We start from the raw sequence: 25,935 nt of genomic DNA on the forward strand, positions 1-25,935 counted from the left end.
CACATGGAGCTTTTACTTTACAGGACACTGACTACATGTGTGTAGGCCCCACCCAAAAGCCAGGGTGGGGGTCCAGTAGGACAGTGCTGTATCCAGAATCTTGCTTTATCCAGAACCATGCTCAGGCACGGCTTTGCCTTTGGATAGTCCACGCGTATCCGGAACCGTGCCAGGGGCAAATCTCACGTTCTTGGATACGCGGGGACTATCCAGAACCTTCCTGATTCTAGGATTCTAGCCCTAAACCATTCAGGCATGGGACTAGGTAGGCACAGTACTAGTTCTGGATACGATAACAGTCCCTATAGCTAGTTGTTTGATCTCCATCAGAACGCCGCCTGATGGCGCCAGAGATGAGCGCGTGTCAAGCCGTTCTTGTGCCCCAGGATCGGGCGACAAATCCGCCCGGTAATTGGACAGATAGCCGTTAGTTACTAAAGTACCTCTGGGCCGCGCGGCGGAAATGAGCATCCGAAAGACGGAAATATCCAATACAACATTTCGTGTCACCCGTGGTACCGGCCCGACCGCGGAATACACGGGTATTCTGCATCACCTCGGTCCTTCGACCCGTGTGATAACCCTTGGAACCCCATGTGATACGACTCGCGGGAGGGCCGGGACCGAGGGCGATGCGGAATACAACGTGTTGTATTTTATTTATGTCATACCCACCCAAGAAAACACGCCTTTCAATGCAAGATGAGCCAAAAGTTGGTGCCACTAAACCCTAAAATGCAACAACATCGATTCCAACGTCCGGATTCTGTATTCGAATTTTCGAAAGGGGCATACGCGGGTAGGGCGAAACGCGTTCGAATCGTTTTATGGAAGCCATGGAAGCGTTCGATAACGGGTTCCGGACCGGGCCGTACCGTAAAGTCTGGAACCCGTTATCGAACGTTATCGCGGCCCGGGTATGATATAAGGCTAGTTATCACACGGGCCGGAACACCCGTAACGAACGTAATCGCGGCCCAGGTAGGACATAATGACGTTTATCAACTAACCATCGTCACAGAGAACTGGTTACCGATCCTGTCAGGCCGTCAAAAATGCGCCACGGTTGTCATCGATTTTTACGCTTTACGAAAAACGTTTTCCTTCAGATCAAGCTATCACATCGATCTGCAACATACGCAAATGTCGACCTGGTTTACAACACTAGTTAACGTTCCAGCTGCAGTGGTCGAACATTATAGTATACCTAGAGTCTTTTCAAGGAGTACTATGGAAAGCGAACCACGACTTACAGGTTCCATACCATCACATCTACTTAACCACCACTCAATAAAAGAAAATGAATACACATCATGCTAGTCTGTGTAACGCAAAGTCTGCCGTCCGCGGCTTTAGTGGCCCCTCCCCGCCGGCTGGATGTTGGGCGGCCAGCAACAGTAAAGCGATTTAATCAGGCTACACATATAACACATAATATTAGCATCACACATCATACAATTTCACGCCATACCATCCCACATTTTAATTTTAATTTTAAAAATTTAAATCTACTTAATCTTAATCGTCAATGTCGTACTTTTTAATGTGTATCTCTTTAAAATTTTAAATCTACTTAATTTTAATCGTCAATGTCGTACTTTTAATGTGTATCTCTTTCAAGTTTTTTAATATGTAATCACTTGTGCAATTCAGCCAACAATGCATATGGCTGCCAATCAATGTGAATAAACAGTATCAGTATCACATTATACTATCATAAGCCACACCATCACACATAATACTAGTAGTTTTTTCTGATTCACTGCATGTTTTTAAAACGTGGGTGAAAATTTGCCGACCCTGAGCAAACATCACACGCAGCGCCCGCGGCTGGTGAGAATTAAGTGGGGCGAAGATTCGCGAGGCCGGACCCGGCCCTAATTGGGCGCACTTTTCCCCAGAAAACACACAAACCTCCGCAATCATCTCTTCCCACTCCAGGATGGATGACGCAGAGAGGGACGCCTTTCCGGATGTTGTCGCCATGGCAACCGTGACGTCATCGCGGAGCGGCTCACACAAGAGGACGGGAAATGAGCGCGGTTCGCGGACCTTGAATGAAACATCACGGAGGAAAAGCTTACGTATAGTCAGTACGGAATTACGTATTCAGCACACAAATCGCAGTATTACCCTGCTGTGCCGCTGATTATAAGGTATTATGTGATATCCGGCAACTGAGGTAAATGCTATATAAAGCATCAAGACTTGATCCAGGTGCTTCGTTGTCGCACAGATGCTCGGTACTCCGCTGAGAAGGCCACGTTGGCGTTCGGGGGAAACACCAACAGTTATCAAGACGCTGCTGCTGGGTTGATGCGTTTTTGCCTTCAACAAAACAGGGTCGCGACAAGGCGCCAGTGACAACCAGAGATAGCAGATCGCGACTCGCAGGCGGCCGGTTGTAAGTCGGGGCATCAGTCACCAGGACGCCAGTCAAACCCTACATCGGGGATTGTATACAGGGAGAAAAGAAGCGCGCGCAGAGTATCTGCATCTGCAGGGCTGATTCGTAAGCAAGACGGGCTCTGTAGGTTGATGATACGGAGTTACAGCAGAAGCGCTACAGGCGAGGACCACACGCGCAAACTGGAGCTTTGATCGTTTGTGGTTCGCTCACGTTGCGGTAACGCTACAGAGCAGCTTCGGGGAATTTATCAAACTCTACAGCATCTAAGAGGTGGTCCCAGGAAAAGAAAACATTCCCTTATATTTAAGCGTAATCTATACTTAGCATCAGTGAACCGTAGCAGCGCGTGTCTACTCTCCAAGTTTTGCCTTCGGTTTTTGGAGGTGTTTTTGAGCCAAACATATTGGATACTGCCTGGCGGATTTGATACCGTCTAGCCAATTTGATCCTGAATTGCTGCCACCAAAAGATCTGCTTGGAGACTAGCGCCCGTGATAGCCCCCCCCCCTCCCGAAGCGCGGTAATATTGAGGCCTGGTTGGCGGCTCGAAACGCTCTCGGCGCCGAAGGGATAGCGCTGAGCTCACCGCGGTCTGGTGACCAGGCTAGGCCCGTGAGATGACCGACGCGCGGAGTCAGGACGGGCCGGCGGGAGAGGCCGCCCCCTCCGCCGAGCACCCCTCCGCGGACGGCACGGTGGAGCTGAAGCGGAAGATCACGCTGCTGAACGGCGTAACCATCATCGTGGGCACCATCATCGGCTCCGGCATCTTCGTGTCCCCGAAAGGTTTGCCACTTCAGCTTCCATTGCCACCTGTAAGTCTATACGGTACCGACCTGAAGTATGTAAACTCATTTGTCTATTTGGGTATACATCTAAATACCACATTAAGTGACGATGATTGTGTACGTACTTGCTCTGCTGAAGAGTCTTTATAGCCGTGCAAACAGTATCAATCGCAAATTTTTCTGTTGCTCTCCATCCGTTAAGAGACACCTGTTTATGACGTATTGCGCCCAGCTATATGGCGCTCAGTTATGGAGCTCTGTAAGCGCAGGTGTTCTGTATAAGTGCCGAGTGGCTTATAACAATTGTTTTAGAATCATTATGAACCTGCCTCGGCGTTGCAGCGCGAGTGAAATGTTTGTCACTATATTGGCACTTTCTAAACCAGGAGGAGGAGAATTTGTTATTCTTTTCTAAAAAGGTTATTTTCCTCCAACAACGCAACAATCTGTCGCTTAATTCATTCCGATGCCTTCTACAGGAATAATATTCATTCTTTCGGAAGATCTTCCATTTATTATGCTTTTAGGTTTCTTCCTGTTTTATTTGTATGTCTGTAGAGTTTTTGTATTATTTTAATGATGTATTGTACATGTGTTATATGGGTTTTTACCTGAAATAAAGAATGAATTGACTTAAAGGCGTGCTGGAGAACGCGGGGTCCGTGGGGCTGGCTCTGCTGGTCTGGGCGCTGTGCGGAGTGTTCTCCACCGTGGGCGCGCTGTGTTACGCCGAGCTGGGAACCTGCATCACCAAGTCAGGCGGGGATTACGCCTACATCCTGCAGGTGTTCGGCCCGCTGCCCGCCTTCCTCAGGCTGTGGATAGCGCTTCTTATCATCAGGTGGGTGTGTTAGAGTAACAGGTGGGTGTCTTAAACAGGTGGGTGTCCTAGACTAACAGGTGGGTGTCTTGGAGTAACAAGTGGATTGCTAGAGTAACAGGTGTATGTCTTCATGGCTATCGTTGCCCTAACTGTAAACTGTAACATGATATTCCCGTTGCCATGGTTACAGACCGACGTCCCAGGCCATAGTCGCCCTGACTGTAAACTGTAACATGATCTTCCCGTTACCATGGTTACAGACCGACGTCCCAGGCCATAGTCGCCCTGACTGTAAACTGTAACATGATCTTCCCGTTACCATGGTTACAGACCGACGTCCCAGGCCATAGTCGCCCTGACGTTTGCGGAGTACATCTGTCAGCCCTTCTTCCCCGGATGTAGCCCTCCTGAGGCTGCAGTGCGCATGCTCGCAGCGGTCTGTCTCAGTACGTACCTGCACTTTAAATTCATCTTCCTCTGGTTTTTCATTTCTATGCTTCTATCAAATCATTCTTACATGTACATGTATTGTTTGGATATTTAGAATGATACCTCTGCTACAAAGTCTGCCTTGTCCCCCCCCTACGACCAGTGTCGGTCATGGGACTAGGTAGGTAGGTAAAGAGTAATATCCATATCTGTATAGTAGCGTTTTGTGGAAGTACAGTATGCACAATCTATAGCATGATATTGTATTTCTTGGTAATCTTATATGTTTTTGGTTACGCTTGAAGTGTAAGGATAGTCAGACCACAGGATGTAATCAGATTTGGATCGATAGTGTGTAACTTCGGCAAAGTACCTTCCTTTTGTTAAGCCCCGGATGAGTTTGCGCTGTCCGCCGGCTTGCGACAATCACCGCACTTAATAAAATCTCCTTATTTGCCACCAAATGTTTACACAGTCACTTAAGACGTTTCCAGAATCTCGGCGGCGCTTTGGAGGTCTGAGATAATGAAGTCAGACCGCCCACAAGGAGACGTGATACAAGTCGGCGCCGAGCGTTTCCCAGACGGTCTTTGCCATTTCAAACGGTCGATGCCATCGGGGCAAATATGTATAAAGAGTAACGTTTCAATTCAAATGTACAACAGTATCGTGAAATGAAATAGTAAAGAACTTAGTGAAAAAGGTGCACAAGCTTTGGAACCCCCGTGGACAGACGTGTTGGCGGTTAATAACACTCTCACCCTCCGACAGATTAACTCTTCTATATTCAGCCGTGTGTACAACGCAAGGATGCGGGCGATCTACCTACGATGTTTGTTCTTTTTTTTCTGTTGCTGCTGTTAACATCCGTTGTCGGCAGCAGTGAATCAACGAAAGAAGAAAACAACAAACACGCTCAAGTTTGCAAAGTGCAAACTTTAAAATGCAAAAGGCAATTGCAGGCTAACACTTTCTCAGTACTCCACATATACGCGAATATAAGAACAGTGTGGTTCATCAAGACGACACACTCCACATGTACATCTAAGAGTGCCATTAAAGGCAACCTATTTACTGTGTACTTTGTAAGCACATCTCCCTGAGAATTAGGTCTCGCGTGCTGAGAGTCGACACAGATTTCTCTCAGCACTTGAAGATTACGGTAGGCCATTAGCCCAGGACGGTGTCCCCTGTACTTACCACCTTCCCGCCGACCAGTGCACAGGATGTGTGCTTAATCACAGGCCTGACCGTGTACCTACAAACACACACACACATATGCACGCAGACACACACACACACACACACACACACACACACACACACACACACACTCACACACACACACACGCACTCACACTCACACTCACACACACACACTCACACACACTTACCACGTTCCCACCGACCACTGTAATTGCGTGAAGCATAGGTGATTAATCATGGACCTCCCTGTGTAACTTTACACATTGTTGTATCCAGAACCGTGCTTTAGCCAAAACCATGCTCAGGCACAATCCTGGGGCAAATGTACGGTCTTGGTTACGCGGAGACTATCCAGACCCGTACCCGATCCTAACCCTAACCCATTCAGGTATATAGCAAGATAGGCGCAGTTCTGGGTACAGTATGTACACGCACACACATAAATCTCCCACACGCCCGCCGGCTTACCTCCAATCGATGACCTTCTGACCCTTCGTGACATCGCTTCCGTCAGCGCCCAATGGAGGGGTTAAAGGTCACGCCCTTGAGAGTTGACCCTTGACCCGACCCCTCTGCTCCCAGCGACCCCTCGCGGTTACTGATGACGTCATAAATCATTATCGAGATTACTTTGATGAAAGATATTTTTGAGACGACGTCAGTTGCAACCTTGGGTACGTAAATGTACGTGCGCATTTATACACGTACACGTAGAGTAACGTCGAAGCAGAGTCTTGCTATTCAGATCACGGAGAAACAGGAAGAAAATGCTCTCCCCTTCAATTGAAGACCGTATGCTTAAGTGATTATGTATGAAGGTAAAGTAGAACAACACATACGGCCTCATGCGTTGAATCCGACTACAGTAATCTCAGTTACGGAAAACCCAAAGGAGAACAGCTAAAGTGAAATACTGTTCAAAACGAAATTGAATCACGGTACATTCCCCGAAGACTATGCCTTGACGTTCTCTCAGCGTTTTGATGCGCTCTGGGAAATAACCCCTGATAATGTGTTATTCTTGAACCGGACTGCAAAGTAACGCCTGCTCGCACGCTATCCTACTGATATCAGAGTCAAACCTGTACCAATGAGCAACTGGTCATTCCCAAGGACTCAACAGTGCAGATTCGAACCCAGAACCTTCGTATTCTAAGTCAACAACCTTAAAGAAAGGACCATCTTCCCACTTTATTGATGGAATTCCTGTCAATGATAACTGCAACAGCTTCAGCACCCCGGACGGAGCTCGCCCTTTGCCTGTTGCGTGGTCAGAACTGATGACACGCGGCGCAGCAAAGCGCTGCACTACATATTTGTAAATAGTGTGTTTCTGTTTACTTGTCTTGTTTTTTTTTAAACCAATAGTTCAGGGGAGCATCGGCATTCCCTGCTTTTGTATGATTTTGTCTGATTGAATAAATTGAATTGAATTAAAATTGAAAAATCGTTCCATCTCGACCCGGTACTGAGGAAAGGCCGGGCCGGAGATTCAGACGATCGGAAGGCCGGGAGTTGATTGATCTGCGCCTCTGTAGTCCATCCGCGGAGCTTGTTATGTAAAGCACGGCAGGCGGCGGCGGAGAGATGGTGCAGATAAGGCGGGAAGTCGCTCAGGCCGTCGCCTGGCAACGGCGCAGGTCAGGGATGATTGACGTGTGCGCAGACGAACATCTGTGTCCGCTGAGGGAAGCTGTTATCGCCCGATTTGGGCAACCAGAAGATCAGGAAGCCAGGAATAAATATATGTTTAAAAACATGAGGAAGACGTCAGACTTGAAAATTGTTGCAGACATGAGACACGATGGAAGTCTACAGAACCATTGTGATCCTTTTGAAAGAGCAGGCGTCGTGGGTCGTTGTTGTTGGTCGCTTATGAAAAGGCCGGGACTGTATGGAACTCGGTACATCAAGTTTGGGATTGACAACTATAAAACTTGTCTCTATCATGCATGTTCCTTAAACTCAACCCACATGCTTCGTTCCACTTCGATCCGATACTTCTGTCCTGTATATGTGTCATATGTATGTATGCATGTATGTATGTATGTATGTATGTATGTATGTATGTATGTGTGTGTGTGTGTGTGTGTGTTTGTGTGCCTATGTGTATGCATGTGTGAGTGCGGATGTATGTTCCTGTGCGTACACTGTGTGCGTTTGTGTGTGTACGTGTGTGTGTGTGTGTGTGTCTCTGTGTATGTGTGTGTGTGTACGCTCGTGTGTGTCGGTGTGCGCTCTTACGTTTATGCGCGTTTATTACTGTCCTGCTAACTTTTATGAAAGAACTTCTGTCTTGTGTTCCCCTGGCACCCACAGAACCGTGCCTGAACATGGTGATGAATAAAGCTCGGTTCAGAATACATCTGGACTACTAGTATCTATAACCTTCTGTCTTCCTGTGGCGGTCCTGACGGCAATTAACTGCGGGAAGGTTCGGCGGGCCGTATGTGTGTGTGTCTGTGCGCGTGTTTGGGTGTGTATGCGTTTGTTTATATATATATGTGTGTGTATGTGTGTGTGTGTGTGTGTGTGTGTGTATGTGTGTGTGTGTGTGTGAGTATGTCTGTGTAGCTGTGGGTGAATGTATGTCTGTGTGTGTGCATGTGTGTATGTCCGTGTGTGTCGGTGTGCGCTCTTACGTTTATGCGCGTGCATTACTTTACCACTAACTTTTATGACAGAACTTCTGCCTTCTGTCTTCCCATCCAGCTGTCCTGACGGCGATTAACTGCGGGAAGGTGCGGTGGGCCACGCGGGTGATGGACCTGTTCACCGCCGCCAAGCTGCTCGCGCTGGCCCTCATCATCGGCCTCGGGATCATGCAGCTCGCAAAGGGTGAGGCAGGGGAGGGTGTATCCAGAAATATGCTTTCTCAGTTACAGTTCTTGCTTGGTTAGTTCACATGTATTCATAACCGTGATCTATCCAAAACCATGCTCAGGCACGATTATGGATAGTCCACATGTATTCAGAATCATGCTTTATCCATCACCATGGTGAAGCACAGTTCTGGACAGTACACACGAATCCAGAACTATGCCTGGGGCAAATCTACGTACATAGATACACGGAGACTGTCCAGAACAGTGCCTGATCCTAACCCATTCAGGCAAAACTTGATAGGCATGGTTATGGAGTAATATGGAGTAAGCGAACGAATGTGTCCTGTGGCGGTTGACTCATTGATTGATTGATCAAGCAGTGATTGATGAGTATTTTTATATTAAGTGTTATTGTGTAATGTCGTGTTAATTTTTATGGGACACCAAGTGTTATCAATAACTGATTAACCAAATTTAATAAAACTGGTACGGTAATATCATATTAAGTGTCCGCCAGCCTGGGACGAATTCCCGCCACACGTATCGGCATAGCTTTGAAGGGCCGGCAAGTGCATGTTCCTGTAGTGTTAGGTGCATGCAGGCTTGGCTATTATAAACTTAAAAAAAAAAAACTTGCCAACTTCCCACCAATAATAGTGATCCCCACCATATCGCTATAGCCGACGAAACACACCAGGTTGTTGATCTGCATCTTTATAGCCGCGTTAACAGACCCTAGGGTGTCACACACCAGCTTCTGTATCTGTAGAACCGGTTTAACCGCCTTTCGGCGTAACACACCAGCTAATTTCCCTGTCTGCTGTTTTGTAAACAGAACGTCGTTGATCAAAACAGAACGTATAGAACGTCGCTGTTGGTGACTTTGCTTACGCTAGAACCGCGCGTTGCCCGGGGAGACGTTCTAGAGATATAATTCTTAACCACCAACACTACGGCTTATGCGAGACATCAGCAGCGGATCGTAACTTTACCAGGAGCGTTAACAAACCTTAGGGCGTAACACACACAGCTCCTGTATCTGTTTAGGAACCGGTTTAACCGCCTTTCGGTCGGGCACACCGGCTAATACTAGTAGACTCTATCTATCTCCCGGTCTGGCGTTTACATGTATAAACAGAACGTCGTTGATCAAAACAGAACTGTTGGCGACTTTGCTTACGCGAGAACCGCGCGTTGCCCGGGAGACGTTCTATAGTTCTAAACCATCACTCCAAACGCCATGTGAGAGGACGACATCAGCAGCAACAGCAGATCAGGAGCGTATTGACAAACGTTAGGACGTAACACACACAGCTCCTGTATCCTAAACCACTCCAAAGCCGGCTTTATCATATATTTCCGCCATGCCGGACAACAGCAGCAGCGGTAGGTCTTACCGGTACCAGGAGCGTGTTCGCGGCACGGCCGGCGGCGTGGTCCGGCCGGGGCTGATGCTGGTGAACTACCGCGGCGGCCCGAAGGCCCGCGCCGTGCAGAGCGTCACGGACTGGTACCGCGGAGAGCCCACCGCCTTCTACACCTGCACGGTCCGCTCGGCTCGCGAGGCTGAGGACTTCGTGCTGTACCTGCTGGGCGCCTACGAGGAGTTAGACAGCTGTTATTACAGCAGGTTCCAGGTGAGAGTAGCAAAGCTCTTTGATCTAGAATCTAATCGTTTTTTTGGAATATCTTGATCAATCCTGTCAGCATTTATATATATATCTGTTTCACTTGTTCATTGATTAATTATTGTAATTATTGTATTCAATTTCTATATGCATGATAATTCGTGCTTTGCTTGTTGTATGTATTATGTATTGTCTGGTGGCGACATGAATATAAGTGTAACTTAAGTGTGTCGCCACCGCGTCTTGTCACTATGTTTTAATAAAAAAAGTTCTTTGATCACAGCCATTTATTTTTTACGAGAAGACGTTTCGATGACCATCTGTCATCTTCATCCGGGCAATTCTGACTGGTTTACTGTGCACTGACGCTAGATGCTACTTGATGCATAGTGCACTAAGGTGTTACATGGTTCACAGTGCACTTTTCACCTTTACTGCACTATGCACCAAGTAACATCTAGCGTCAGTGCACAGTAAACCAGTCAGAATTGCCCTGATGAAGATGACAGACGGTCATCGAAACGTCGGCTCGTAAAAATAAAAATAAATGGTTATGATCAAGGAACTTCTTAACTTGAGTGCAGCGCCACACTGTCCTTGTTATGTTTTGATGCTTTGATGAATATAAAAAAAAGAACTTTGCTATTCATTCGTTTACCAACCTGATAAATAAAAAGAACTTTGCTATTCATCCGTTTACCAACCTGATGAAATTCTTTACGGAGTTTCCAGGTGCGGTTCGGGCTGCAGAAGCGGCGCCGTGTGACCTTCCACCCGCCCTATAACCTGATCCAGCAGGCTCTGTCCAGCTGCTGGCGGTTCGCCATCCCGGCAGACGCGCCGTTCCTGGGGAAGCTGCTGTTCCTGGACCTGCAGCAGAGCTACGAGAACCTGGTGACCAGGATCATGCGGCAGATCGACGACAGGACCAACGGCACGCGGCTGCCGCCCTGGTACCCCCTCAGGCGGCTGTACGACAAACTGCAGTACTTCGTCCTGGCCGCGAAGCGGGCGACGTACGAGAACGCGGCAGGAGACGTGGCGAACCGGCTGGACCAGCTGGAGTCGCCGCGCGGGCTAGGGTACCTTCACCAGGCCGCCTACTATATCAATCCGCGGCTGATCAGCCTGCTGTTGCGTCACGGGGCGGATCCGGAAGTGAGGTCATCGCGCCTGCACAAGAAGCAGCCGGTTCACTGCCTGTACTCCGCCTTCCGGAACGGCGCCTACACCGGACGTGACGACACAGACAAGCGGGTGCAGCGCTGCCTGAGGCTATTCTGCAGGGCAATGCCCCGGATACCTGTGCAGGTGGGATGAAACTACTCTTTGTTAGCATTAGCACGTATAACCCTTAATTATACAATTCCTGTCCACAACGTGTTTATCATCCCCCTCCCCATTATCTCCAATGGTGACGATTGGTCGTGGCATTCATCATAATTGTATAAAGAATTTTAATGTTTTTTATTATTATCTATAGTGTTTTGTTGTCTTGATATCATACTTTTATTCCCGCAAACTGCCCGGCCGGGCTCGGAGTTGGGAACTGTGGCCTTAGGTTTATTTGGAGGGGGGGGTCTCACTATGGCGGCCAAAGACCTCCTAGCAGACAAAATTAACATACTTGCGAATGATGATTTCTTACAGACACTATCATCAGACGAAGACCCAGACCTCCGGGAGACGAAGAACACGCACGAGCAGATGTGGAACTCCTGGGTACCTGCCGACAGGTGGTCGGCACCCTGTGATCTCAAACACCTGTGCAGGTGTTCCGTACGGCGGCTTCTGAGGGAGAGGACCTGTCTACCTGACGGCATCTTCCTCTTACCTTTACCTGCCCTGCTGCACAGATACCTCAACTTGGAACATGACTGAACTGGGAAGGAAGGAGTCATGTGGCTGTTCTAGTTTAGCAGGGAATTCGATTTAGTCTTGCTATACATGTTTTCTTTCAAAGAAAAAAAATATACAACAAAGGAAAATATATATATGGCACTGCATTGCACAGTATTTATAAACCCACATTTGCCTGGGATCTCATCATGATCTATACTGTACGAGCCCGTTGTTAATTTATGTACATTGAGATAACGAATTTATCTGTAGATTTTGTTAGTTTGTTTACAACTGAATTAAAAACTTTGTAAAAACACAACGTTTCTGTGTCATTACGTATCGGTTGTTTGAAGATGAAACATCAACACTAACAGTTTTGAAGACGATTATTCGACTATAGTCACCCACACCGCCTGCTGTTTCATTCCCCCTGTCCACCCTACACAGCCGAGAAGACTGTTTTTTTATATGACTGTTGCATTCAGAGCCATGATAATTAGGGTTCTAGTCCACGCGTATTAAATCTACGTTCTTGGATAAGTGTACACTATCCAGAACCGTGCCTGATCCTAACCCAATCCGATTAAAGCGTAGAACTAGATAAACACAGTTCTGGATACAATAGTGCTTGTTCCTAACCCCAACCCATCCAGGCACAGAGCTCCATCCAGGCAATGAACTAAATAGGCACGGTTCTGGATACAAAAGAGACTACCCAGAACTGTATGTACTTGATCCTAATCCCAAGCCATCCAGACACAGAACTACACAGACGGTGTTCTGTATACGCTAACGCCCCCGGTTGTGTGTCACCAGGTGAGACGCAGCACCTGCAGCCCGCCACGTCGTTCCGCGGCACGTCAGGCTCCGTGGGCGGCATCGCGCTCGCCTTCTACTCAGGACTCTTCGCCTACGGAGGCTGGTAAGTCGTTAGCAAAGACAGAGGAAAATAGACGGCAACTTTGGAAAGATATAACGTTACACAACGCCACAAAAAGACTGACAAAACAAGCCAAAGCATTAGTGCTGTTCCCGTTTCCACAGGATATGAATCACGATGCCTACACGAAAATTGCCATTGCTGTACAGCGATAGTCATTTACAGCTGATCATTACTAGCTGACAAACGGAGATCCAACACAGGCCTTTGTCTTCCCACAGGAACTACCTGAACTTCGTGACGGAGGAAATGAAGAACCCGTACAGGTACGTTCCACCTACTTCACTTTCTTATCCGTTAGTTTCACATTCAAGGAACCTGTATCAGTTCAGTACACTGTCCTTCCATTCCAGGAATCTACTTCACCAATTTGTCAGTTTCGAATTCCAGGAACTTACTTTACCACTCTGTCCCTACCATTCCAGAAACCTACTTCACCACTCTGCCCCTTTCATTCCAGAAATCTACTTCACCATGCACTCTGTGCCTTATACTATTATATTCCTGGAACCTACTTCATCAGATTTCAGAAACAGTAACCTCACAATTTTGTCCCTTCCTATTCCACCCATTCCCCCTATCCCTCACATTCCAGGAGAATACTCTAATCCTGTCTCTTCCATTCCAGGAACCTACTTCACCGCTCTGTCGCTAACATTTCAGGAACCGTAACTTCACAACTTTGTCCCTTCCTATCCCACCCATCCCCCTATCCCTCTCATTCCAGGAAAATACTCTAACCCTGTCTCTTCCATTCCTGGAACTTACTTCACCACTCTGTCGCTCACATTTCAGGAACAGTAACTTCACAATTTTGTCCCTTCCTCTTTCACCCATCCCTCACATTCCAGGAAAATACTCTAGACTAACTTTATCTCTTCCCTTCCAGGAACCTGCCGCGGTCCATCATGATCTCCCTGCCTCTCGTGACGATAGTGTACATCCTCGCTAACGTGGCGTACTTCACCACTCTGTCGCTCACATTCCAGGAAAATACTCTAACTCTGTCTCTTCCATTCCAGGAACCTGCCTCGGGCCATCATGATCTCCCTGCCGCTGGTGACGGTGGCGTACATCCTGGCTAACGTGGCGTACTTCACCACTCTGTCGCTCACATTCCAGGAAAATACTCTAACTCTGTCTCTTCCATTCCAGGAACCTGCCGCGGGCCATCATGATCTCCCTGCCGCTGGTGACGATAGTGTACATCCTGGCTAACGTGGCGTACTTCACCACTCTGTCTCCGGACGAGCTGCTCAAGTCTAACGCCGTGGCCGTGGTATGGACACATTCCTTTCATTTAAGTGTTTGACAAGAGTATCTTATAACCCTGAATCTTGTATGATTACTTGTATAAAAATAGTAGGGTGGTTTATTTAGAAACTTAAACTTAAACAAACATGTATATACACAATACGCTCTGGCAGCAGACTCGCAGGCAACCTTACTGGAAGCCTGGATTGCTCTGTGGTCAACAAAAGAGTTTATTGCAAATCCATGCTCGAGGGCTAATTGCAAGAACATGTTAAATAGTAGACCGCAAAACGATAATGAATAATGCTACCAGTGGTACTTTTGATACGTTATTGTTATAGTCTGTCCATATATCTTCCCCAGACGTACGGAGACCGGCTACTCGGCGCGGCGAACTGGATCATTCCCGTTTTCGTCGCCATGTCGACTTTCGGGGGCGTCAACGGCTCGCTCTTCACGTCATCACGGTAAAGGGGGTGGACGTCTGTAGATGTAGAATTATAGTAGATGCTAGCTGAAACGTTTGCTTCTTCAGATTATCCAACCAGTGCTTGATTTTTTAAATGCATGTTGTAACGTTCTACCTTGATGTTTAACATTTAGCTGTGTAGATACATTTTTTTCAGTCAAGGGCACGTACTTGCCATTTGAATCCTAGTCATGAGGATACTTTGTGGTTTTATCTACACATGTCTGCCGCAGATTGTTCTTCGTGGGAGCGCGTGAGGGTCACCTGCCCGACATCCTGGCCATGATCCACGTCAGACGATTCACTCCGGTCCCCTCTCTCATCTTCACTGTAAGACACTGATAATACTGAACGGACCAACGAACGAACGACTATATGAAAGAGTATACACGACTGATTGCCTGACTGACTGAGTGAGTGACTAAGTGACTGACTGAGTGACTGAGTGAATGAACGAAAGACGCATATTGCAAGGAAACATCGACTGGGTCAAACACAGCAGTAGCTTCTACTTCTCTAAGCTTGTATCAACTTCTTAGTACTATGTGATATGTCTCTGACGTCTCTCATTACACGGTTCCCTCTTCTTGTGCCGCTATAACCTTCAAGTAGACTTGTAGTCGTGCTGTATGGCAGCTGCAATAAGGTCTGGCCTGTGCCGTTTTCACCATTAATGTACGATTTGATTATCTCCCTCTGAAGTGCCTGATGTCGCTGCTGATGCTGGTATCCGGCGACATGTTCGACCTCATCAACTACTTCAGCTTCTTCAACTGGCTGTGTGTGGGGATCGCCATCATCGGGCAGCTCATTCTGCGCGTCATGAAACCTGACATGCCCCGTCCTGTCAAGGTGCATGGGTTGTCGTGTTGCTGTGTCGTGCCTTGTCGTGTCTTGTTGTATCTTGTCGTGTCGTGTCGTGTGTGGAGATCACGATCATCGGGCAGCTCATTCTGCGGGTCATGAAACCGGACATGCACCGTCCGGTCAAGGTGCATTGGTTGTCGTGCCTTGTCGTGTGTTGTTGTATCTTGTCGTGTCGTGTCGTGTGTGCGGTTCACGATGGGTGTCGTGCAGTGCCATGTTGTGTCGTGCCTCGTAGTGTCGTGTCCGTGTCGTGCCTTGTCGGATCGTGTCGTGTCGCTATGTATAGGACAACAGACGTGGCGTCTTGATCTACAGATGACCAGAATCAGCCAGCTTATTGCGGAACACCGGCTACAGGGCAAATCCCATCGTGTCGTGCTGTACCTTGTCGCATTGTGCCGTATGTATAGGGCAACAGACGTGGCAATGGGCTCATTATCTACCTATTACCAGAATCTGCTCAGCCAGGTTATCGCAGAAACAACGGCTACAGTGCAAAAACTACCATGTTGTGTCGTGCGCTAGTGTATGGCTATGCGGAGAAACAAATACAGACACCTAACATTCGAGGGATATGCCGTGTCGTGTCGTGTTGTGCCTTGTCGTGTCTGTGTCGTGCCTTGTTGGATAGTGTCGTCTCTTGTCGGTATGTAGTGGACAACAGAATCTTGATCTATCGGTGGCCAGAATCTGCTCAGCCAGGTTATCGCAAGAACAACGGCTACAGTGCAAGTCCTGTGGTATGGTGCGATCCGCTAATGTATGGCTATATGCATGTGCACGGGAAAACAGATTGGGCACTTCATTGATCATCGAGGGATATGCCGACCCAGGTACACCTCGCCCTGCCCATCTTCTTCGTGCTGGCCTGCATGTTCCTGGTGATCGTGTCGATCTACGAGACGCCCGTGCAGTGCCTGGTGGGCTTCGGCATCATCCTGTCGGGGCTGCCCGTCTACTTCGTCGGCGTCTGGTGGAAGGCGAAGCCGAAGTGGCTCGTGGAGGGACTCGGTAACTTCTTAACCTCTCTTTCCATTGCAAAAAAAGTTGTGTATTTAGTTGATTGGCCTAAAATCGTAGCTGCGTTTTCAAGTATACTTTGGGACTGTGAATGTTTGTTTCTTGACCGAATAGATAGAAAGAATTCAAATGGAACAAGCGACAAGAATATGCTGTTCAAATGGAACTCCCTGTTGTTGTATATATTCAATCTGAACAGCATGTTGACATACAAGTGCATGTGATGTTATAATACAAGAATAGTATATTCCCTGCATTAGACACTTTCATGTCTCAGGTATGTTCTTGGCATTTGATAATTTCTATTCCCGGAACTGTTAAAGTTTTTTTCCAATCTTGCAGACTCAGTGACGCGAGTCTTACAGAAAACCCTGGAGGTCATGCCCGAGGAGCAGGCCACCGACCTCTCAGGGTCACGGGAAGGCGGGAAAATCCCCGCGAAGGTCCCGGATGTTGCAGACGACCCTGACGAGGAGCCGGTTCAAAATGGCGGCCAGGCGGCGGACGGAAATGACGTCACGACGCAGAACGTGCTCAACCGGAAGGCCAGTAGGAAAGGAAAGGAAGATACGGATGCTGACGACGACGTTTTTCAGAAAATCGAAACCTAGATCTTGATTGCAGCAGCGCTTGTTGTGTGATTGTCACCATAGTTTTTCCTTCGGCCTTTCCTGCTGTACACTCTCAGTACTTAGCTATTGTATTCAGAACCGTTATTATCTAGTTTTATGCCTGAATTGTAGGCTAAGGCACGGTTCTGGATAGTCTCCACGTATCCAAGAATGTAGATTTGCCACCCCAGACACGGTTCTGGATACATGTGGACTATCGCAGAGCCGTGCATGAGCATGTTTCTGGATCAAGCACGGTTCTGCATACAACAAGAGCAGCTTGAGAACGATATATCATGATCGTATTGTCACCTAATTGATGCTAGTACTTTAGATTGGATGTTTTGGTCTCAGGAGTGTGAAGTTATCCAGTGTCCAGCACTTTGTATCAACAGTTTAGTGACCCTGCATGTTATCATATATTACCAGGTACAAAAGATCCCTACTTTAGAATCGTAGTCTACACTGCACTTAGTTTTACCTAGTATTTCAAGTTCATATTGTTTATACGTGAGTAGACATGTTGATCACGAGTCCCTTGTAGATGTTTGTGGATAGGTGCAGCATTTAGTAACTTACACAAGAAGCTAAGGTTACTCTGTGGTTAGTTTGGTGTCAGTTTGCCGAACAAGTGTAGATAAACCCTTGTTGTGTTAGTCACTGCACCCAAGTGTAAAGAAAGCAACGATACAAACAAGTCCACAAACATGCTGTACAACGATATCTGCAACACCAGTGTAAATTGATAAATAACTTATATAGGTAACACTGTACTGCCAACGCCAGTGTTGGGCTTTGCAGCACCGATGCAAATCGGCAGGTGGCGCTTCTGTGCCTATAGCCAAAGTTGCAGTCCGAAGAAACTTGGCTGACAAGGAATGGAGTGATTCAGCGCCCGTCACAGACAAGATTCCGCATAGAACCAAAATCATAACAGCGTCAACAAACACAGGGGACCTTCTAGATGTGTTTGACTGGCCTCTGGCACCGGTACTGACAAGATTTCAACAGAATGGTAACGTTGAATCCTTCTTGGGTCCTTTTCAAGGTCAGATGGGGAGGGGGGCAACTTTTGACCAGTAGCTTGCCATTTTCTTATGAAGAAAGCTTTCCACACAGGTCACTTTATGTAATACACGTGGCAAACATGGCATGGTAGATGTGGATGGGTTACATGTACTATAATGTAGCTGTGATATGGTGAAATGGGCACCAGGCTCCCGGATATCATGCAAAATTGCGACATTATGTAACATTCCTTCAGGATGAAGAGTTTTGTCTAGCTACCGTATCATATATATTTAGATTATTCGTCAAAAACTGCAGGCTAGGTAACATTGTCTTGCATCGTGGGTCCACAGAGTTACGAACAACACATAATGAGGCAAAAACTTACCACAACCGTCCAATCCATGAAAGTTGCCAGACTTGTCTCGCTTTACTGCGCATATGTTATGCCTCTACATGTACAATAGCGCCACACGGTGATGCGATGCTATAACTGCAGATCTATATACACGGCACACGTTGACGTTTCGTACAGTAAAACTGAGTTTATTCCAAGAGTGTTATGTACAAAGTAAGGCTTGTGACGTTTTATTTCCGCCGTACTAGTGACACGTACAGCTGGAACATTGTCCAGCACACATTAGACATTTCACCACCAAGACTCCACAAAAAGTGCACATTACGTACGTTTTACCACTCTGTCGTGCCAGGGGACATTTAGGTGCAGCCCAAGTTTCATGGGGACTTTCCTTGTTCAGTACATACTATATATTATATATACTTTCACACGCCTGCGGGTGTTTTTTTATATCCTTCATCATATTAAGTACACATGATAATTTTCCGTTTAATTCTGTGAATATTTACCTGCAACATTTAACTGTCGTGATGATGATGAGAATTTTCGCTGAAATTAGTTACAAGATAATATTCTCAGCTATTTCTACAGAGGACATCTGCCTGTGGTCACTTCAGTACTGAAGATGATTTGTTGACACATTCAAAACACAATGCAATTATGTAGGTTGTTGGGAAAGTTGGGTCCATAGTATATGTCTCTCCATAGATCTATCTCTTGGGGCTGTCCGAATAAATATTGTCTGTGGAGGCAGTTTCAATAGTACCTTTTTATGTGACCTGTTAGAAGTACGGCTTGAAAAACGGATGTCGTCTGCAGAAACAGAACAAAATGCCACAACCATTGATATGTACAAGTAGTTATAATTACAAGTCTTGGTCCACAAAAATAGTCCACGTCTCAGACATTAAGACAAGTCACAGAGGCATCAGGTGGTCCGTTTACGTGAGCGGCACGTCTAAGGATTATCTACAAGGCCTCGGGTCGGTCACTTTACTTAGGACACAAACATACGAGGGGGAAGTAGCTTCATTTGTAAAGGACTTTCTCTATGTATCCATAATGACGAAAACTGGGAACTGACCTTTGGGAGGCTTTCCCATGCATTCATGTACTCTCCAAGCAGAGGTTGTGGGGAAATGATCGTTGCATTTTTATATATGGCCGTTTTTTTGTTCTGACCCCCGTCGGTGGCCGCGGACCTTCTCTGGCTAATGGATACTGCCTGGCCAATTTGATACTGTCTTTTTGCCACCGAGAGGGATCTGCTTGGAGATTAGTATTCATGAAGAAAACCGGAAAATGATATGCATAACCGTCAACCATGGGAATCTGAGCTATTTCTTCGTATTATTACACCTCTGGTAAATCTGAGACTACTCACAACATTCATGTAAATTTATCTATACATCCATGTCCTTTGCCCAACGCTCGTTTTCAGCCTTCTAGAGCTGAGTAAGATGAGCTGTCCATGGCGCCTCCAAAGTGCCGATTCTTGGGAGATTCGCTAGGGGGCGCAATTTCACTTCTCCCTGGGACGAAGCTGTTGAATGGAGTAGCCCTAAAGTCGTTCGCATTCTTTCACATCAGAGTGTATTCCATTGCTTGGCCTTGGGTAAGGCGGTCTGATAAGACACTACAGAAGTTAGTGTTCGATGTGTTGGCACGTCATATTTCCCCTGGAATGATGACGCTTCACGGTTCTGTGCCCTAGTTTCGATGACGTCCTGCACAACTGGTGGTGACGCTGCATGGTTTCGCACTTCAGCGTACCACGAAGAAGTAGACTGACCAGTAGAGGAGGTTGAAGAGTAGGAAGGCCAGCGGGAAGAGCAGTTTGCTGATTTCGTCCACTTTCTCGGCTATCTGCCTGCCGTCCATCTTTGTGACCTTCACAGGAGTCTCAAGGTGATTCTGATTGTGGGAGTCTTCTTGTATCTTGAAGAAATGGCAGTTTTCTGTATGGTCGCTAGGCGTCTCACTCTTGGCCTAAGGAAAGGGAAGAATAATTACCTGTAAGATGTTGGCATTTACCTTTTTTTACTGAAAACCGATACCATACCCGCCTGTACGTGGTTAGACGTTTCTGACGGGGACAATCGAATAATTGGTCCAATAAATGTGCTAAAACAGCTAGGAGAATCTGGAGAATGAACGGACACACATGTCACAGAATGTACCGGCTATTTCTGAAAAGTAAGAAGATGACATGTTTAAGACGAAAGACGTACCCTGGTGGTCCTAGGCCTTGAGATGTAGCTGACGTAGGCATACTGAAAGGAAATCTGTAAGACACCCTTTTTTGTAAATGAAAGTTGACGAAAGTTTGAAGACGTACCCTGATGGTCCTTGAGATGTAGTTGACGGAGGCGTACTCGATAAGCGCCAGGAAGACGAAGAGCTGACACACCAGCAGCCAGACGTCCACGGCCCGCACGTACGACACTTCCGGCATGGCCTCCGTGCGGCCGCTCTGGGGAACACAACCGGGCGGGAAAGGGTAAGGTCCCATTGGCATTTTGAGGCAGCGGGTTAGAATTGTTTAGGGCACGGTATTGGAAGGTTGAGCCCGCTCTTTCCACCGCCTTCTACTTCGCCGAAAGACGTCGGGAAACCGTTTTACACCTAGGGAAAGTCGTATCTAATAATTCCCCGATCGAACCAGTGACCGCTTGGCCTCGTACAGCTAGCCTATCCACTAGGTCGTTCGACGTCAACAGGAACACCAGACAAGGTTTGGACGTGTTTCTGTGGTTTGAAAAATTACAGACTTACGACCTTTTTGTGTGTTTTGTTGTCTTTTAGATCATAAAACTGCCCGGTCGGGTTAGGAATTGTGGCTACAACATAAAATGTGTAAGATTTAGTGTTTGCGGACCTGTGTGATCATGGTGAGGACAGTGGTGACGCCCAGCGCCGTCCTGGCGGGAGCAGCGTCCTTGTTCAGCCAGAAGGAGATCCACGACATGGCCACGATGCTGATGGACGGGATGTAGGTCTGCAGGAGGTGGTACGACAGTCGCCGCGTCAGCGTGAACCGCAGCTCGCCGGTCGTGAAGACCTGGTCACCCTGCGTCACTGAAAAACATGATTCCCGCATGGATGGACACTAGGGCCCCTTTTGTCATAACAACGATAACTACATGTAGCTATATAGGAGGTGATAGGACAGCATTCGGGTCTGGTTGAACCCAAGCTCTATCGTTGTAAAAACTTGGTCAACCTGTGTCTCTGCAAAACATACACACGCATGGGTTCCGCAGGGATGGATATTTGGCCCTCTTTCGCCATTTTACTGATGATTAGGACAACGCTGATGTATAGGACGAAGATCCAAAGGAGGTGGTAGCCCCTTCTCCAATTGTAGACCCAACCCAACAGTTTACATGTCATAACAAAAGCATAACTGCTTGCCAACTGCTGCAGTAATGGACAACCAAAATAAGCAACAGTACTGGTGTGCAATGAACATGTGATACGATTCTGGTGACCTACCGTGCCGTTATGAGTTTACCTACCGGCGTGCAGACTCTTGCAGTCCTGGACCGTGCCGTTGTGGCAGACCCCGCTGAAGTAGTTGCAGGTGCGGCACTCCTGCGAGGTGATCCTCTCCACGCTGGTGCACTGCTTCCGCAGGCAGTTCTCCGTCTCGCCGTAGTCGCAGGCGCCGCCCTCGTACACGCAGATCGCCTCTGCAACAATGTGGCAAATATCATCAGTGTTTGACAATGTAACAATGTGACAATCATGCTCGCCGTAGTCACAGGCGCCGCCCTCGTACACGCCCTCTGCAACAACGTGGCAAATATCTCAGAAGCAGTGTGTGGCAGTGTAAAAATGTGGCAATCATGATCAGTAGCACTGGACACTGTAAGATATCGGACGCCAAACTATTTACATCAGGGCCCATCACCCTTCACTCAACAGAGACGGGGGCCGACATCTTCAACCTCTGTGTTGACGTCACACATCAAAGAAGCCACGTGACAAGCCCTACTGGGTCAGTCTACTGAAGAAGACCAGAATGACTGGTCGAAAGCTCTAGCTAGGCGATAGAAGTTCTATCTTTGTGTTGAAAAAATTCAATCGTGATCAATCGCAGTGTGTGACAATGTAACGATGTGGCAGTCAAGACAAGCCTAATCAAAACTTATCATAAAAATCTAATTTTTCTAACATCTGCTTGGAGCCGTTGCTAAGGCGCCCCACCTGGCAACACCAGCGAGTTGACGTAGGCAAACGTCTCCACCGTCTCCAGCTGCAGCTGCGAGTGGAGCCCGGATGTTCGCGTCACCACCGGCGTCGCCCCGGGAAACCAGTAAGTGGACCATCCCCACAGGATCCGCACGCCGCCAACTGCAGAGGGAAGGGTTAGGTTGGGTTTGAGTTCTTTCATTAAATATTGCTCCTTTTAAGCACATAAGAGTAACCCAGGCTACGCGGCTTTACCCAAGTAATATTTCATCTTGTACATGTATATACATGGTAATAAAGATTTTAAACCGCAGACAAAGATGCTTCCTGTTTAATTCATTCCATCTTTAATCCGGAATCTCCCATTGTTTAGTGTTTGTTCAGGGAATGTAGGACAAATGAAATATTTGCTGTATCATAATGCATTAAACTTTATCATCAAATCTGTAATCAAATCCCGTTGTATAGCACCCAATAAGGGTCATAACAGTGTAGGCCTGTCTTATATCAGAGCAAGGTACTTTAGTGGTGTTACTCATATGTAGTAGTAAGTTGTTATATGCTAGCCCAACTCATCAGGATTTAGACCTGTAATGTCCTAAGTTTTCGTTTTATGAAACTCCTGCTTGAACAGCACGTATTCGATTTGACGAGTCGGCTCGGGCATGTCTGTGTGGATGAAGTTCTAATCTACGGCCAGAAAAGGAATCCAATTTCGCTGCAGAAACTTCAATTCGATTTTCCGGATGTTGGAACCGCGCCATGTGACATGTCAGGGAGGATTGATGTTCCTGAAGAAAGAGTTACGAAAACAGAGCTGCAGAAATACGGCATACTGTAATACATGTCCCTTCCTGAACACGTACGGCAGTAAACAAAATTGCTTTAGCCAGATTTAGATCTAATCCCGGAGGCACATAATTGTTTATTAATCTTTATCACATTTATTCATCCACTGAGGACGTAGCGAGTAACGGTTATAATCTATTCTCTACTCGAGATAGATATTGGCTATGCCCATTCATCTATTGCATTAACGGCATGGCGTAGCCATGCAAATAACTGTGCTTTTATCTTCAGCCGTTTGTGAAGATGTATTGGTGATGCGGGCGGCCTTCTGTCAATGGTACTTCTATCACCGCCATCTCATCTGCACTGATAGCGTTTTTGGCTGGTGGCCAGAAGACCGGAGGAGCAGGTGCTTTGTCGTCCTCCTGGCTTTTATTGCTGTAGTTTTTATCTCGGATCAGACTGGACGCACATCTTTGTCACTGGGTATAGCGATCAAACTTTACAAGTGAATTTCAGACAAGCGCAACGCAGAAAGTTTGGGCGGTGGCTAGCTGCTGGGGAAAGCATGTGCTTTGTTACTGCTCTTCGATTGCCTTGCGTTGGTCCGGTTATTACCGTAGTTTAATCTTTAGAATTAGACTGGAAGCATATTCTTGTCAATGGCTGTAGCAATCAAACTTAATAAGGAATCTTTCTGTCTGCCATGAAAGTTGGAAGGCGTCCCAGAGTGAAGGAGGCAACCTACATCATAAAGAGGATGTAGTCAGTGTGATGGGGTACATAGAATAGTTTTAAAGATGCCCCATAAGGCAGAGGTTGGTGCTTAGGTCAGGCAGTCGGGGTCCAGGCTTGAGAGAGGAAGGTCCGGTTGGCATGTGTACAAGGGCAGGAGACTTGCATTAAATTGGGTTCTTGGAGTTCAACCACGGCTCATTTCCTGACAGTCAGGGGCCATACAAACACTCTAGCATTGCCTCTAATCTCCAAGCAGATCCTACGGTGGCAAGGCAATAACCATTGGCCAAGCAGTGACCGCCAACCTGTCTTCGGTGGCTAATGGTCACTGCTGGCCAATGTTTACTGCCTTCCCACCTTTGGATCTTCTTGGAGGCCAACTACCTCGCTTACGTGCATATTGCGTTTCTATGTCTCATGAGCGAATCGGTGAGTCACTACTACATGTATGTATGCAGAAGACCCTAGGAATGGCAGAACTTTAGTAGGTGATTTTGTCGTACAGAACTGACCATGGACAAGGATCTACGACAATATTGTCCGTCACACTAGTATTCTGTAGGACCCATTTATAACGACCCCAACGATGCCTCAAGGAGACAGAGTCAACACCATTTCATGCTAAAGACCGAAATTTCGATAACGTTTTCTAATCTTGGCTTGATAGCAAAGTCGTCATTCGTCAGTCATTAGTGCTATACGCATGGTAGAAGATATGAAGGGTGAGAAAAACTGTGACTCACGGATGTTGAACAGAACGCTGCACTTCTGCCGGTCCAGCGGGTAGGCCTGCAGCTGCATCAGGCAAGTCACCTTCAAGGTGTACCTGCAAGGGAGGGAACAGGAACATGATTTCCATGCAGATCCTACGGTGGCAAGGCAGTATCCATTGGCCAGAGGAGTTCCCATTAGCCACCAATGTTTACTGCCTTGCCACCGTATGATCTGCTTGGAAATTACAGGAACATTCAGTTTCTCCCATCAATGACAGTTGCTATAGTTTATTACCGAGTCGGATATTTGGTTGTGTCTTAATGTATTTGAATATAGAGTCACAGCAGAAAGAAGTCACAGGAAGTGAGGGGGAAACTAATGTAAGTTAGGAGTAGAGCATCCATTCATTTGTTTGATGTCTGTTGCAAAATGATGGAACTGTCAACTGGAAAAGTCTTCTATCTATCATCCATTTAGAGGTGAATATTTCATACACATTCACATGTTCATGTAAAAACTATACGCGTTTTTCATACGAACAAGGAATTGATATGTTTTGGTAACACGACGTTTGGTTCTTCAACTTGTAGCTCACCGCGAAAGCTGCAAATGTAAGATTTTACACATACCGACGGGACCTTTCAAAAGGCACTTTGCTTAATCATGTCCAGGTAACTTCATATGACACCATCTACCCGCACTTTTATTCAAATGGTGACCGAGGTGTGTTGTCTAACCGTGAGGTTTGCACTACCAGAAGGTGCATTGCCACAGTTCTACCGTCCCCAGACACCCCAGCCCGCCCTTGCCTATCCAACCATTATTGCCACGTACTCGCACCTGCTGCTCGGTGTGTTCTGTGAACCCAAACATCCTTCCCTTTTCCGCCCCATGGATTTCCGCTTGGGGGAAGCTTCTGTGTTTGACTATAGGAAACTGTGCATTGATTTCCCGCAGTTGTATCCGCCCTCTGATGGGCCAAAGGTGACGAAGGCAAACGCTGCTTGTTTCCAGTGATGTGA

The 25,935-nt window shown here is 47.1% G+C and overlaps 2 protein-coding genes across 2 annotated transcripts in view; one reads left to right on the forward strand and one right to left on the reverse strand.

Moving 5' to 3' along the window:
- The first annotated feature begins 3,027 nt into the window (after positions 1-3,027).
- On the forward strand, positions 3,028-17,384 carry LOC109479332 (large neutral amino acids transporter small subunit 1-like). The gene is made up of 12 exons (XM_019781283.1): positions 3,028-3,196; positions 3,838-4,039; positions 4,352-4,467; positions 8,369-8,494; positions 12,768-12,873; positions 13,113-13,157; positions 14,047-14,170; positions 14,509-14,612; positions 14,848-14,944; positions 15,317-15,466; positions 16,315-16,492; positions 16,844-17,384. The coding sequence occupies exons 1-12, from the start codon at positions 3,028-3,030 to the stop codon at positions 17,110-17,112; spliced, it is 1,686 nt and encodes a 561-aa protein (XP_019636842.1). The 3' UTR covers positions 17,113-17,384.
- A 2,759-nt stretch (positions 17,385-20,143) lies between these two features.
- LOC109479333 overlaps positions 20,144-25,935 on the reverse strand; it is a 61,975-nt gene continuing 56,183 nt past the window's right edge. Inside the window, exons 9-15 of the mRNA XM_019781284.1 lie at positions 25,752-25,883; positions 24,943-25,025; positions 22,688-22,834; positions 21,997-22,170; positions 21,357-21,556; positions 20,817-20,951; positions 20,144-20,467 (exon numbers count right to left, since the gene is read on the reverse strand). Of these exons, the coding sequence (XP_019636843.1) occupies positions 20,243-20,467; positions 20,817-20,951; positions 21,357-21,556; positions 21,997-22,170; positions 22,688-22,834; positions 24,943-25,025; positions 25,752-25,883 (1,096 nt within the window). The 3' untranslated portion in view covers positions 20,144-20,242. The remainder of the gene's footprint in view (positions 20,468-20,816; positions 20,952-21,356; positions 21,557-21,996; positions 22,171-22,687; positions 22,835-24,942; positions 25,026-25,751; positions 25,884-25,935) is intronic.

This window comes from Branchiostoma belcheri, unplaced genomic scaffold, assembly GCF_001625305.1.
Source record: "Branchiostoma belcheri isolate BF01 breed outbred unplaced genomic scaffold, Haploidv18h27 scaffold48, whole genome shotgun sequence".
NCBI lineage: Eukaryota > Metazoa > Chordata > Leptocardii > Amphioxiformes > Branchiostomatidae > Branchiostoma > Branchiostoma belcheri.

What these genes read in the sequence shown, in the direction of transcription:
- LOC109479332 (XM_019781283.1), top strand. Translation starts at nt 3,028, where the DNA reads ATGACCGACGCGCGGAGTCAGGACGGGCCGGCGGGAGAGGCCGCCCCC. An exon ending in ATAGCGCTTCTTATCATCAG is followed by an intron (nt 4,040 to 4,351) that starts GTGGGTGTGTTA and finishes CCATGGTTACAG; the next exon opens with ACCGACGTCCCAGGCCATAG. An exon ending in ACATGCCCCGTCCTGTCAAG is followed by an intron (nt 15,467 to 16,314) that starts GTGCATGGGTTG and finishes ATGCCGACCCAG; the next exon opens with GTACACCTCGCCCTGCCCAT.